The sequence below is a fragment of the Anser anser genome (assembly GCF_964211835.1).
Source record: "Anser anser genome assembly, chromosome: 6".
Classification (NCBI taxonomy): Eukaryota; Metazoa; Chordata; class Aves; order Anseriformes; family Anatidae; genus Anser; species Anser anser.
Window position 1 is genome coordinate 27,726,220 of NC_139726.1, and position 14,906 is coordinate 27,741,125.

Consider the following 14,906-nt stretch of genomic DNA (forward strand, 5'->3'; position numbering starts at 1 on the left):
ATTTTTGTACGATAAAGTTAACCCAGACACTGAAAATGAGCTGTGAAGCTCACTGAAAATGAGCTGAGGAAGTGAAAGATTTCAGGTAATAATAAACATGTGTTTCTATGGATATCTGTCTTTGTCACATTCCTACATATGCTTCCTTAAATCATACCTGGTATGTAATTTAAATTATTACATTTAAGGAAACACCTGTAGTGAGACGATTCCTTTCTCTACTACAGCTGCAAGATTACTTCTGTGTTGCACTCTTGGCCTTTGGGCTTGGAGCACTCTGGTTAGCCAGACTGGTGTGACTCTGTGTAATGATCTATTTTTATTTTATTTTATTTTTTATTTTTAGTGTGTCATTCCTGATCTGCTCCAAGCACCAAAAGAGAGATGGATGATCTTTATGTAATTTCAAAGTAGCCATAGGTGTTCACTTAAGTATTTGTTAGTGGACCCAGTGATCCAGAATATGTGAATGTCTTCTGCATATTTTAGAGCAAAGTCCGTGCAGGAAATACTATTATTAAATACCCTTGTGCTGACCCCATGACATCATTGTCCGAATTCACATTTTCTAAGAGAGTACTCTGTTGAGTAGCCAGTCATTGCTGCAGTAATTGTTTGCTGAGAACAAGTTTAGTAGTTTACCTACTGCAGAGACAGCTGTGCACTGAACACAAATGTGCGTAGTGTCTCCCTGCAGAGTTCCACACTGCTGCATGTTTGGGATTGCCACTGTTCCTTCAGCTGGTGCCTCTGAAACTGGGATGTTTAAAGGTTGCTTGGCACATGGACAAAGATCCTTGCAACACATCAAAATGTTTTCAAATATGTCCTGCAGCAAAGTGTGCCTTGCTCTGCCAGAATGACTGGTGGGGCAGTTAAAGGCCATAAGACACAGAAGTGCATATGGAGGAAAACAAATATGATCCATTTGAATGACTGTGCCAGGTCAAGAGGAAATTTCAAGCCCTTCCAGATCTACACCTTGGAAAAAAAGGAACACATGCACCTTCTTAGATGGGTCTTAACCTTGCTAGCTTTGCATCATTTTCTGCTGCAACTACTACTTGCATCACTGGTATGGGCACAGTTTCTCTGTCTAACACCACCTCCCATTTTTTCCCTCTCACTGGGGAGGAAGGAGGTTTCTGTCTGCCTGCAGAATTAGCTTTCCTTTCTGTCATTCTGGACTGTCGTAGCTCCTCTCCTGGAGCACCACATGCCAGTGTTTGTTATGAAAGGAGGTGACGAAAACATTCTGCCTCCTGCTGACCAGCATGGCAGGATAAATTACTGGGCATCTCTGTGTTGCTGAGTGTCACCAGAGCATGGTTTCTGAGTTACTCAGTGCCAGCCAGGTACAACCTACTTCCTCAAGGCAGGAGTCATGCAGCTGCTTTTGTGTGGTGCTGAGCCCAAGCTAGTAATGCCTGCTAAGCAGTATGGTGTACCAGCTCAGGCAAAGGGCCTCATTAGCAGAACAGAGATGTTTACTTACTGTTGTACTCATGTTACTTGGGTTCAGGCTGCATTAATACACCACATGACTTTGAGATTGTTGTTGGTTCATTTCCAGCAATTTTTCGCCATGGACTCAGCAGATGCAGTCCCCACCCTCTCTGAGGTACCTCCTGTTTGCAGAAGTGAGCATGTTTATTAAACTGAAGCATCTAGTAGCATCACAGAGGCTACCTTGGGAGTCACAAAACAAAAACAAAAGCAAAAAAAACCAGTCATGTTAACACAGGTGTCTTCCTTTTTTATTAAAAACTGCCATCAAGCTAGTGAGTGGTTACAGTTTAGCACTAAAAAGTGCAAAAAAGTGTCTGATGTCGTTGCTACAGTCAGTCATGTTGATAGGTCAAGTTCAGATCTCGGGGACTATTTACTCCTCAGTTTTCCACCCACAGTTCAGAAAGAAATTAAACATGGTCACGAGCAGTTGTGCTTATTATTAGTTCTCTAGGCCCATACCAATTGCTAAGAGCTTGCTTCCCGAGTTCATGATATATTAAGTGGGACCTTTGGCTCCCAAGGTCTGTCACAAAAATCATTTGATGCTTGTGTCTTGTGTTGTATTAAAGATGTCTGCATACAAATCATACTGTTCAGATGTGTCGTTGTGATAATTTTTGATTTAGCAACAGCTACACATTGCAAAATAAGACACATTACTTACAGTAGACATATGGAGAAAAGAGCCCTATACTTTGATATTTTTACATGTTTTGATTTTTGTGAGAGGAAAACTTCGTTCTACAGCTAGTAGGAATTACAAGAAACCAGTATAGGTTGAAAAGTAGGTGCTTATTATATTCCAGAAGTGATCTCAGAGAAAAGATGGTAAACTGTAGTAAAGTGCCATCAGTTTGTATGTAAATGCACTTTATAGATAACATTAACAGGAAATGTATCAGAACCACAAGATTTGCTGAATTCTTAGAAACATGCAAGTTCTCCTGAAGTCTTTGTGAATAGATTGTGTATGCTGCCTAGGTCATCCTTAAAAATCTCTGTTTTCTCACATATTTGCTAAAGGTATTCATAAATATTTATCATATTTCTGTCTTATGATAAAGATCACAGGCATAAAGCATATGAATTACTCTTTTCATACCCTATGTGCATTCAGTATGTGGACAGAACATTTATAAATAGAATATATTTAAGGATTCTGTCTTCAATAGTAATAATAATAGCTGGCAAATGACTTTATAACCTGTCTTGAATTTGTTTTGACGTTTTGTTTAAGTAAAGTCTGACAGTTTTGGGGGAGAATTTCTGAATGTGAAGGGGTAAGACAATGGTAAGGCATTTGTTTTCTTTTCATTGTTAATGTCTTAGGCTTGCTCTCATCTCCTGCCCTCCACTTCTAGAGGGCTCCTTGGCAAAAGTGGTGTATTCACACAAGATCCATCCCAACTATTAGGTGAGGTTTGTAGCTGAAATAGAAACTATATTATCAGTTACATTAAAATACGTTCGCTTTTTTTTTAAGATGGGCAGGAGGATTCACCCTTACCTTTAGCACCCAATTCCTATTCTTGAAGGGAAAGGTTATAATTCAGTTAGGTCCCTTGGTGATGCTATAATGAGCAAGAAAAGGTGGTATAGATTAATTATGAATGTGTACAGGTGCTTGCTGGATGCTCTTGTATTTGTTCACAGAATTCATGATACAATAAATAAATTGCAGTTAATTACTGTCAGAGTCTCTGATCCTTTTAGTGAGCTTGAAGGCAGAAACACTGGATACTAATACAATGCCAGGAGTGTAGAGTCAGACGAGGAAAATCCAGCACTGAAGAATGCTAAAGCATCATTCATTCACACACTGCACATGTGCATATCGGTTCACCTCTGCCTGGTAAATGTCAGCTTTATTGTGTTACGCTAACAGAAAACAAAAAAATTGATGGCTGATTTGAGTGCTCTACTTTGTACATATGAATTCAGATTTTAGATCTCCCGCCTTTGTTTTAAACCCTGAGACAGCTTTTTCACTAGTAAGAGGGAGACTGAGCATGCAAACCAAATAATTTGTTCCGATACTGCCATCATTTAGGCACCTAAATCCGTTAAGTATGAGAAGTTTACACTGACTTTGAAAGTGCAGCTACAAGTGCATTAGAAGTTCTACTAGAAAAGTTATGAGACAAGAATGTTTGTTAAGTGTAATAACCAAGTTCCCTGGTTGCATTTTTCAGTGATCTTTATGAAAATACTACATTGTTCACCTCACTTGCTTTGGCTGCTACAGTTTATATTCAGTAAGCAGAGTGTTCAGAGACATTTCTCAATATCATATTTATGTATACAGAAGTGGGACTGTGGGTATTACTTTCAGCTGATGGTCTGATTCCACTTTGTGTGACAACTCTTTAAAGTGAGGTTCAGTTTTTCTTCTAAGTTCGAGATCAAATATTTATCTTCAGTGATAAGAAGAACCTTTCCAGCTTTTTATTCTTCAGTTTGCAAGGCAGAATGCTGTACTTGAATGCAAATATCTGGGGAATCTTCTCCATTTTTGGCATTTTCAACAGAGGTGGTTATTGAGGCCACTCTTGTACTCACGCTTCCAGTTGGTTTGCATGGCCCTTGCGCTGCCCTTTCCAGAAGCTGGCATAATCATCGATTGGCTGTGTAGTGAACAGGTTCAGAGGAGTGGTAAAAGGTACTTTTAAGAACAATAAGCAAACTAAGTTGTGTTCACAGCATGGCGCACAGTCTTCTGTCACCTAAAGGGCAGAGCAAGGCATGAGCAAATACTTGAGAACAGTGGCAGTTTAGGATGACAGTGAAGCTCTGGTAAAAATTGCAATTCCTGTGCCAACTCATTGTAGTCGTTAGTGACAGAGATAATTATGGGCCTGTCTTGTCCTGTTGAACATTTATTGCTAGTTATTTGAAGTCCCATGTGTTAGCTGTAAATAAAATTATTTTTCTCTGAACATTTTCAGTCTGGCAGAGATTGAATGGAATTCATAGAGCAGCTGCTCAGCCGTAGCTGAAAGGGCTGCCACGCTGCGAGGTAATAGTAGAAATGTTTACAGATTTGAAGTGAATGTCCTCAGTAATTACACTGAAAAGGTGAAAACAAATAATAGCACACAAGAGCCATGTTTGATGACCTTTTCAGTGCTTTCGTGGTGGATCTTTGGCTTTATAAATCCACATGTAGTAAATACAGAGTGAGTTGAATTCCTGGAACTGTAGACTGTGGAGCTGTATTTGCTTTCTGAACAATGGTGCTGGTATGCCTGCTATGAATAAATTGAAATACAGTCTGTAATGAGCACTGCTTGAGGAACAGACTTGACGTGCTTGCTTTGGAGAAGCTTTCCAAAACTCAGAACAGCCAGTGAAGTCAAGATTGGTGTATACACAATGTTCGTGTAGCTGCCTGACACTGGTGTTAAATTGCCATAAAACAAAAGCTGTTACCATATTTATTTTCTTGTTTGAACATCCTTGAATCCATCTCATGCCAAAGATTGCCAAAGATAATAAAATGAAAGGTATGCAGAAGGGGGCAAAACTCACATTCAGAACAAGAAGCTATTGTGATATATGTGAAAGGAAAGTGCTTTGTGGAACAGTTTATTCCATTTAATACATGTAGACCTCTCTATTTGTAGCTACTGCATTTTAAAGATATTTTTGAGGAGAGGTGTTATTCCAATTTTTGCTTACAAATGTATTTTAAAGAACCTCAGTCTCACTCTGTTTCACAACTTCCTTGCAAGTTACCTGACCCAAGCAATGTTCCCTTTTGTTGGAGAATTTCTTGGTAGCCTCACGTCTGTAGAGTAGGCCTTTCTCACTCCTCCTCCTGAGAGGCTTCCTTGTGAGCCTTTAACAAGTTTTTATCTGATATGCAGTAGCTGAATGGGACTGTTGAGGGCTGTTGAATATGCTGAGATCTTCCCTCCTTCCTCTTGGGGCTCCTCAGACTTGAGAATCAAAGGAAAAACAGAGTGATCTACTGGTTGTCCATTTGGGAACAGCGACTTCTCTAATGTAGGAGTTAGCCAAACGGATCTTTTTCAACACAAGCCCTTCCTAGGCCCTAAGCACATTATGGTGAAACAGAAAGCACAGGCCTAGGGGAATCAACAGAAAATCATCAAACCGGAGCACTGAGCAGCTGTTGCTGTCAGGCTATAAGGGGGAACATGGGGTACTTCCACTGGAGGAGGCGCCCTCCCTTCCCTCAGCCCCCACACTGTCCCGGCCCTGCACTGCCACGAGCGTCTCAGCGGCTGGGTGTTGAGCTGGGCCAGGAAGAGTGTGGCCATAGCGGTGGCCTTTGCAGGTGATGTCTGGGTGAATGTGTGACTGGATGTGGCCCGTGTCGGGCTCAACGGGCTTGGGTTTGTTGGGCCTCTGCTCCGTGCTGGTGTTGAAGGCTGTCATGGAGGCTTCAAAATCTGGGTGCGTACTTTAATAAAGTAAAACCAGAACCCATCACCTAGTTGTGGAGGAGAAAGAGACCTTTCAAAGTTGCACAGAGTGTGACATGGTAAGTTACAGGTTATGGCTGTGCTTGTTGATGAGCATGCTGTGGCACTAAGTCTCAGGTGTAGACTGATCCATATTGTCTCAGAGCTTTGGGGCACTCCAGACCCTCCTTGCATATTGAAGGTTGTACCTGCTGTAGCAGCCACAGCAAGGTATTTTGCTTCTTGGACGTAGTGGTGGTGGTTGGGAAGGGGTCTCCACCTTTTTTCCCCACTCTGGTCTTGCACGATAACAAGCTGTCTTTGGAGAACAGGAAAGCTCTGTGGTGCGTGTGAGTGAGTAAAAAGAGGCCTCTGGTAAAAAGAGGAAGGGGGACACCTGGCAGTGGACCATCACATTTGGGTGAGATGCTGGAGTTTCTAGGCATATTATTTCAGATAGGAGATATATAAAGAGTCAGAAAACAAAATATAACAGGGAGACCAAATAGCTATCCATAGGTGAGTATTGTGGAATGAAGAAGCTATAAAAGCTGTGAGAAGACAGTTATATCTTCTTGGCTCTAAGGGAGATGGTAAGGGAGGTGGCTGTACTCATGCTCTGAATACACAGCATTGGTACTCACTTTAATTAGCAGAGATCATGGGAGTTACTGTTAGCTGCAGAGCACCTTATTCAGCGTCCAGTCTCTAAGATACTGAAGATAAGAAAGTACCGCAAGACTGTACTGGAAACTGCAAGAATTACATGTGACATAATCTGCCTCCCTCATGAAAACCCTTATTTTTATTTTTGATATTTTTTTAAGAATTAGAAATTGATTTAAAGCTCGACTCATGAGCTATTATCTTCCTTTCAGCTTTGCACATTTTTTTGTATGGAAGAACCATAAAACATCCTGAGTTGGAAGAGGCCAATTCTGGATATTCTTGTTGTCCTTCTGCATGTCTAACCCTTGTTTGAATTCTGATAAAATGCTTATCAGCAGCAGCATCCATGGCCTTTTTGTGCAGTACATGAAGTACCAATTTTCATCTTTTTAAAGTATTTTAATTTTTTTATTTTTATACTTTAAAATTTGCCACCTTTCAGCTTCAGTATTTTACATTCAGACAACGAACATTTCAGCAGGTTTTCATTCCCCAAATGCTTGCTTACTCTGAACACCCAAATTCCACAAAATCCATTTTTTAGATGGACCTGCACTGTAATCCAGCTGATGTATAGGGTCCATCTATAAAAATAGAACTTGTAAGGGCTACCCTGTATCTTATTACTGTTCTAACATTTTAACTATTTTTCTAGCATTCTGAATTTTCAGCTTTTCTTGTCCTAGGTGCATGTTAAGCAGAAATCTGAGGTGAACTAGCTGCAGTAGTGTCCAGACCCCTTTCCCAGGCTTATGCTATGAATGAGACAGGTTTATTTGGATTATTCTGCAGTGTATGTAGTTAAGAATTTCCTGTGCATTCTGCAACTGTTTCTGTTCGACATCATCCATCTTATGCTGTCATGTTGTAACTTCGCCTAGTACAGTTAGCTTCTACTAAACTTCTTTCTCCTGGTCCTGACTTGTTTAAAACAAATTGCTGTGTCAGCTGCATGTTTTGCTGTTCACCTCTGAAATTTCAGCTCATTAATAAGTATGGCAAAAAATACTAGTTCTTTTGAACTAATAAAGAAATTTATCTATTAAATAAAAGTGTTGAGTTAAACTATATCTCAACAAGTAATCTCATCAGCTTTTTGAACCCGTGTTCCGAGTTCATACTTGGAGTGTTTTGGGCAAGCAGATTCCTGTCTTTTTCAACTCTGCTTGTTACAGCTAACTTTTTTTTTTTTTTTTCATAATTTAGTTTCTCTAGGAATGCTTAGGAGTCAATGCAGTCAAAATGCAGTACACCAATTACTAATTTTTTCTCAAAGTGGGAATGTGAGATTTTTTTTGACAAGTTGGAAAGCAGCCTGGAAACGGAGCAGTTGTGAACTGCAGCTGTGAATTGCAAGAACTAATAGGAATTACTAACCTTAATTTTAGCCATGATAGTCTTATACACAACCACATAATTAATAAACTGATACCCGCATCATGTAAAGACTTGGTAATTTCTTTTAGATGGACAAATTTAAAAAATATTTTTTAAAGAACACTTCTAAAACAAGTTATGCTTTATACAACAATCTGTACTTTTTAATAAGCTTTTATGTTCTAAGTGCCTTGTCTCATATATCTCGGCAATCTTGTAATACTGTGCTGTTAAAGCAAACATGAGGCAATGTAGTAGTCAGTGTATCTGGAATATGTTGCCATAATGCTCACAAATATAATTCCTTCTTTTTCTCACAATTTATTATAAAAGGCACTAATTAAGACATTAAAATACGAATGCTGAGAGGTGGAAGTGCATAGTAAATTGAACCAATTTCAGGATTACTTAGAACCTGCAAATAACCCAAGACTCGGAGCTTGTCCAAAAAACCCTGCAAGTCACCCTAAAAACTTGCTTAAACTGCACGTGTCAAGATGCAAATCTTGCAGGCAGCTTCCTGCATTGCTTGGTGCTTACTGGACATTAGGAGAAGGTTCCTTTTAGGTGTTTGCAAGTTGGGTTAAGAATTTGATTTCCAAAATGTTGGTGTTGTAGAGGAGGGAGCACCTTAAACAGTTAATACTTACACTGATAAATGCAAAAGATGATGCAAGCATAGAAACCAAGCTTGTAAAACCAGAGGTCCTTTGCTTAATAATGTGTGAGAAGATTGTAAATTCTTCCTTGGGTCTGTTTAGGTAGACCTTTGGCTGGTGTGACCATGATACATACACAGGAACTGGGAGAAATTTGTTGCTGTGTTTACCTTGGCAAACTGGCTGATACACACACAAAAAACTGATCAAACTGGACACCTCCTTAAAAATGATAAAAATCAAAGGGAAACCTGCAGTACTCTGTTTTGTAGTTTGCACTTTTGAAAACATACGATACTCAGAAAAGTTGGGTGTATGACATGGAGAACTAAAACTATTAAAACTCGTGTTAGAGAAAACCACTTGAACTGGTGTCACTAATAACATAATTAAGAACTGTTTGGTAATGTGTGTTACTGATAGTAATAGTGCAGGGGTTTTCATTTGTGCTTTCTGGCAGATGAAGTGCAGCATGGCAGAGACTTGGTATTATAGAAGAGAATGGGTTTATAATATTTGCATGGGCACAGGCTAATCTTGACATTCTTATAAAAAGTAATGTATAGATTACTTAAAATTAAGTGAGTTTACAATGAATTTATTTCGTTGCCAGTTTGCAAGTATATAGTTATAAGTAGAGTATTATTCATCTGTGAGCATTTGTCAGACTAATGTCTGTTTTTTGTCATAAAATCATGACAAGGGAGAGGCAGAACAAAATTCCAGATGCTTGGGAGAATTCAATTTTCTTTTTCCAAAAATTTGTAATTTTTCTTTTTTGTTGTTTGTTTGTTTGTTTTTAAGGAAAATCAGCTTTAATTATTTGCTTCTTTTCACTTCCTAACAGTTTATAAACTGATGTTGTAACTAAATATTTGGTATTTACACATTTCAGTGCTTTCAAACACGCAAAAGCTTGTTTGAACAGTCACATTCAGTAGTAAATATACAGATTTGGGTTTATATACATTGATTTGCCTTCTTTTTATGTTAGATGCAGTTACTACTTTGAAATGCTGTTTTATCTTGATTAGCAGTCATTTACTATGAGATGGAAATTTCTTATTATACTGGGATTTGAAGTGTGACCCTACTGCTTTAGGCAACACATCTCCAAGGAGTATTCTCTTTGCTATAACATTAAAGCATAGTTTGCATTGAAATGTACGTTTCCCTGACTTTGTGTTTAAAATGCAATATCTCAAATGTGGTCATGGTACCACCATCTATATTGACTCTTCTCAGTCTTTTTCTCAGAGGGCCAGTAAAGTTCAGGAGGGAGAGGGGGATTTCTCCTTCTTCCCACCTTCCTACTGATCTGAGCATCCTCTGCCTCCAGGCCCTTCCGAAAGCAGAAATGCTCTACTGGTGGTTTTGCTCCAGCTCTGGAGAGGTGTGGTGCTGCTGGGTAGAGAGAAGCCTGAGTAACTGGGCAGCACAGAGCGGTACACAACATTGGTATTGTGGCTGCGGAGGTAATGGCCATTCCTCTTATTTGGTATTTGGAGTTCTGTATATTTACTATTGTATTGCCGTATCCCTGTTGGGAAGATTTCCTTGTATTTTGAAGTTCTTTGTTAGATATTAAATACTTTCATATCAGTATTTAAAGAAGAACTGAAAACTAATTCTCACAGATCAGCGCAGAATTTAGCATTCATTGCACTCTGCCTACATGCTGGTGTTTGGAAGTTATGCAACCTCTTTTTATAGAGTTGTGTTTTCTGGTGATCTAGACTTACTCAGTTATTGCTTAAAAATAAAAGTTTGTCACGAAATGTGTAAGATACAAAACTGAGGTCATAACAATACGGTGTACCTCTTAGTATAAAAATAATTATTTGCAGTAAGGTTCATGTAGAAATGCTTTCTGTCTTTACGTATATGATCTTAAAACTGCAGAGTAGAGAAGACAAGTCCCTGTGGCATAGATAGGCCTGTACACAGTCTGGTTGTGGAAAGAATTTGTATGGAGATGTTGGGTATTTAGCTCAGACGGAAGACTGAAAGCTAACTACCCAACACAGAAACAATTGCTGTTGGTTATCTGCAAAAGGCAGTCTCGGGGGAGAGGGAGGGCTGAACAGGGAGTGCTTTTAATACTTAATTATGGCATATTTTTGCCTTGGCACTGGGGCTTCCTGACAAACTGTGGGTCACTGTTCCAAATTATGGAGGTACTAGATCATCATAGTACAATTGCTCAAGCATTTTTTTAAACATGAGCAAAACACATTTTTTTCTGATCTCATTTTTGGAGGAGGCTGGACCAGTTTTTCAGAAACATTACACACAGAAAAATAAACCTGAGGCAGACACATGGCATGCAAAACTTTGCCTGAATGCTAATAGTTTGGCAACATTTTAATATGCAAATGAAACAAATATGTAGTAATGGGAATTCAGCTGCAGTGATTGCTACCAGATCCACCAAGCGTAATGGAATTGCATACCAACACAGACTTACGACAAATATTGTGATTGTAGGTAACTAAATGACCATGGAATCTGGAGCAGAGAACCAGCAGAGTGGAGATGCAGCCGTTACAGAGGCAGAAACCCAACAGATGACAGTACAGGCACAACCACAGATTGCAACGTTAGCCCAGGTATAAAATGATATGGTATAATAGTTTTACCTATTGGGTAATTTTTTAAGAGGGATAATGTCTGCTTATGGGCCTGAGAGAAGGTCCTATTGATACGATTCTGAAACAGGTGCTATGTATAGTTCCTTTAATGTTTGTCTTCAGAATTTTATAGCAGTAGAGATTTTTAACTTCACCTCACACAAGGCTGTTAGTTCTGAAGAACTGTGTGTATATAAACTGTGCAATTTTAACAGAATAATTAATTAAAAGTTTTCTAGCATTCTTTACCACAACCGTACCACTGAAAGTTTTTTTTTTAAAACATATAGTTTATTGTCTTTTTTATATTGACTGGATTATTCTGCTGTTGTTTTTTCTGTTAGAATCTTGTCTATAGCAATCAGGTTAATTCTGAAGGAAATAAACTCAAAATCTAAGATGAATACCATAAACATTATGAACAAGTGGAACAACCTGGCATCTGACAGCTCATGTTATCCTATTGAATTTCACAGAATTATTCGCTGCTCAGAGAGATAGTAGATCTTTTATTATCCCAAATTTATTTTGGAGAGACAAGAAATTATGCAATCCCAGCTTCATCTCTAATTTTGGAACCTGGGGTCATTCTTGGATACACTGATGGCTGGCAGAAGCAACTCCATTGTGTAAACAAGTACAGAGTCTGTTCAGCTCTATCACATAACCATTTCATTTTAAAACCAAAATTTTGCAGTCTGTAAAGAACTGACAGTTTTTTTAGTTCACACAGTTTGGGGAATTTAATGTATTTTAAGTGGCACAAGTGTTGAATCACTTAAATTTTATATATGATTAATGTCTTTAAGAACTCTTTATACCTTTTAGTAAAGTAGAGATAGTACACTTCCATTCAAGTGATAGTACAGAGATCAGAGCTGTTGAAATGAGCAGGGTGATTTTTGTTCAGTGACCTGTAGTGTGAATTTTCAGGCCACCAGCTGCCCTGCACCAGCTTGCCTCTTTGGGCAGTTTTCTCACTGTCTAACTTAGGCAGAGGATGTAGGTGGTGTGAATAACACTTAAGAGTCAACTAAGTGGAAGTCGTTTATTTCTCTTGCAAAGCCAGTAAACTGCTTCTCACTTTGTGTGCATTAACATATAGTCCAGAGAAGCAAGCATGTTTTAAATTTGTGTGTTGACATACTACCCTCCAGGTAGCTAAATTTACAGGTATGTAGTGGATTGAATGCACTTTACTCAGGCAAAATTACCCTGGCAATTGAATGAGAATTTTTTCTGAGTAAGAAGCAGCTATACAGCTATGGTTAAAACCCATGCAAACTATAAGCAAATATGTAATATTTTCCCTAATTTCCCCTATTGTCATTTACTGTATTATTTGCACCTTGGCTATTTCCCAGACTTCATATTCCTTTTGGAGGTGACTGAACAGTCTAAACATAATTCCTCGTCTTGTTCTGATCAGCAGTGTTACGTTAGTGTGATATTTTTAATATGTGATGCGGCAGTGTTTGGCATTAGGGAGTGCCCTCAGAGGCTTAGGCAAATCTGAATAATTAATTATGTCAATTTAATTCTTTCATTATCTCTTGTAAGATCACCCCCTTTGTAAGCTTAGTTTAAGCGCTGCGTTTTTAGCGAGTTCAGGGTAGTTTTCAGAGTCAAAAGGAAACTGTTCCAGTTCCACAAGGTATGAGTCAGAGACATCTGCGGAAGTTGCATTCTGCTGTTGGCTTCATTCAACCGCAGAGTAGCCTCCAGTTGATCAGCTCTGCTGTCATTGCCAAGGACTGTTCAGTCAGGCACGCAGTATTAAAAAAGGTCGCTTGGTGAAGGAGTACGATTTGCCAGAGGAGAGTTCATGCTAATCTCAGTCCCAGTTTCTTTCAGATGTGAGTTAAGTACCGCCACGTAACACCGCAGCCATTTTCAGGAAAAAGGAAGGGAAAGGCAAACACAGATTGTGGGTTAGGAAGGGACAGCTGTGGAGGAGAGAGGTCTACATGTAATTCCCCTTAATTTTGTTGTTGAGCAAGATTTCTTTGTAAATGATGTATGTTTATGGAAATTCAGCGGTCAGCTGTTGCAGCGTTTTGAGAACCACGTGTCCATGAGGACAGCAGAGGATTTACTTCTGCGGTCCATATACACCACTCTCTGGGATTAGGTGGGACGGAAGTCCAACCCCTTCTCTCATTGGAGCTAAATGGATCGAATTTCTTGAAAATGCCATTACATGTAGGAAGACTTATTTTGTTCGGTGCCCGGGAGCAGGCTGCCTAGTGAATGACCCCTCAGCTGGCTGCTGCCTGTGAGTCCTTTCTGAGGGCTACGATGGTGAGTCAAGAGGCAAGGAGCCCCAGGCACGGCCATGTGCATCGTGTCACCAGCTTGGGGCTGAGCACCAGCATTTACCCAGCTGCAGAGCAACCCCAATGTATGGCCCGTCAGTCGACCATCGTGGTTCTTGTCACCTGCCACAGCGAAGAAGCAGGACTTCCCCGCATGGCTTGAACAGCTCTTTGGGTACCGCTGTCCCTCGGGCCGGAGCTCCTATGACGGGGACACCCACAGCAGCGGTTAGCTGCTGGCATAGCCACTGTGCCTGGGGGTCTTTGCTTTACATGAGAAGTTGTGTTTAGAGACTGAGGTTTTAAGACTTGGGCCATTTTTCCTCATAGAAATAAAATAACTCTAAGACTAGAAGTTGTATTGACTCATTACACTGGATCAAAATAATTGCCTACAAACGGTTTGTTCTTCAGACTCGTGTTTTCTCTGTCTGAACACATGGTCAGTTTTCTTTATTTGATTGGACTTTGCCAGTTGCTCCGCGTGGTTTAGTCTCCAGTAAGTCTGAAAGATATGACTCCCTAAAAATTCTAACTTCTTACATCTGGCAAATAACTTTGCATTTTCTTGAGTGAAAACAAAAATAGCTCCACTCCCATATGTTTCTGCCTTTGACTCAACAGTGTCTGTAGGAGTACACCCAATTCCTAGCAGTGTGTAACTGAAGTAAGTGAAGGTTAATAATATGTTTTTATTAGGTTACCTCAGAATAGAGGCAGTTGTGTTTTTCTCATTCTTGTCAGTGTTTTTACAAGTGATGTTTTAAGCCTACAGAAATTCTGCATTAGATTAATTTGTAAAGTAGGTCAGATGTTGGGCATAGGCAATTCAGAGGTTTTTGTGTTACACTGAAACATTTGGGTCATCTAGCTGGTGTCTAGAAGAGACTTACTTCTTTCACCAGAAAGTGTTCCTGATCATGAAAAAATATTTTGCAATAACTTAATTTATGCTCGCTGTCTCTTCTTTGCAGGTATCTATGCCAGCAGCTCACGCAACGTCTTCTGCACCCACGGTGACCTTAGTTCAGCTGCCCAATGGGCAGACGGTTCAAGTGCATGGAGTAATTCAGGCTGCCCAGCCATCAGTTATTCAGTCTCCACAGGTCCAGACAGTTCAGGTACTTTCTGAAGAACTTCCTAATACATTAATTGTGCCTTCTGAATAGTTCTGCCAGTTCACTGGTTTCTTGGTAGGCTCGTGTCCTGGATTGTGTTTTCACTTCTATAAACTTAAAGGCAAAATCTGTACATTATTTGCTACACTGTGACTATTTTCTGTTCTGTTTTAACCACTTTTCACTTTCATACATCACT

At 39.6% G+C, this 14,906-nt stretch overlaps 1 protein-coding gene across 4 annotated transcripts in view; it reads left to right on the forward strand.

Annotated features, from left to right (window-relative positions):
* Positions 1 to 14,906, forward strand: part of CREB1 (cAMP responsive element binding protein 1) — an 80,499-nt gene that overhangs the window by 48,815 nt on the left and 16,778 nt on the right. For 2 of the 4 annotated variants that reach the window (XM_083842323.1, XM_083842325.1), the window contains exons 2-3: positions 11,132 to 11,253; positions 14,564 to 14,710. In XM_083842323.1, the coding sequence (XP_083698449.1) occupies positions 11,140 to 11,253; positions 14,564 to 14,710 (261 nt within the window). In that variant the 5' untranslated portion in view covers positions 11,132 to 11,139. Of the gene's footprint in view, positions 1 to 9,983; positions 10,120 to 11,131; positions 11,254 to 14,563; positions 14,711 to 14,906 lie in introns of all 4 variants that reach the window. The other 2 variants (XM_083842322.1, XM_083842324.1) reach the window with 2 other exon arrangements.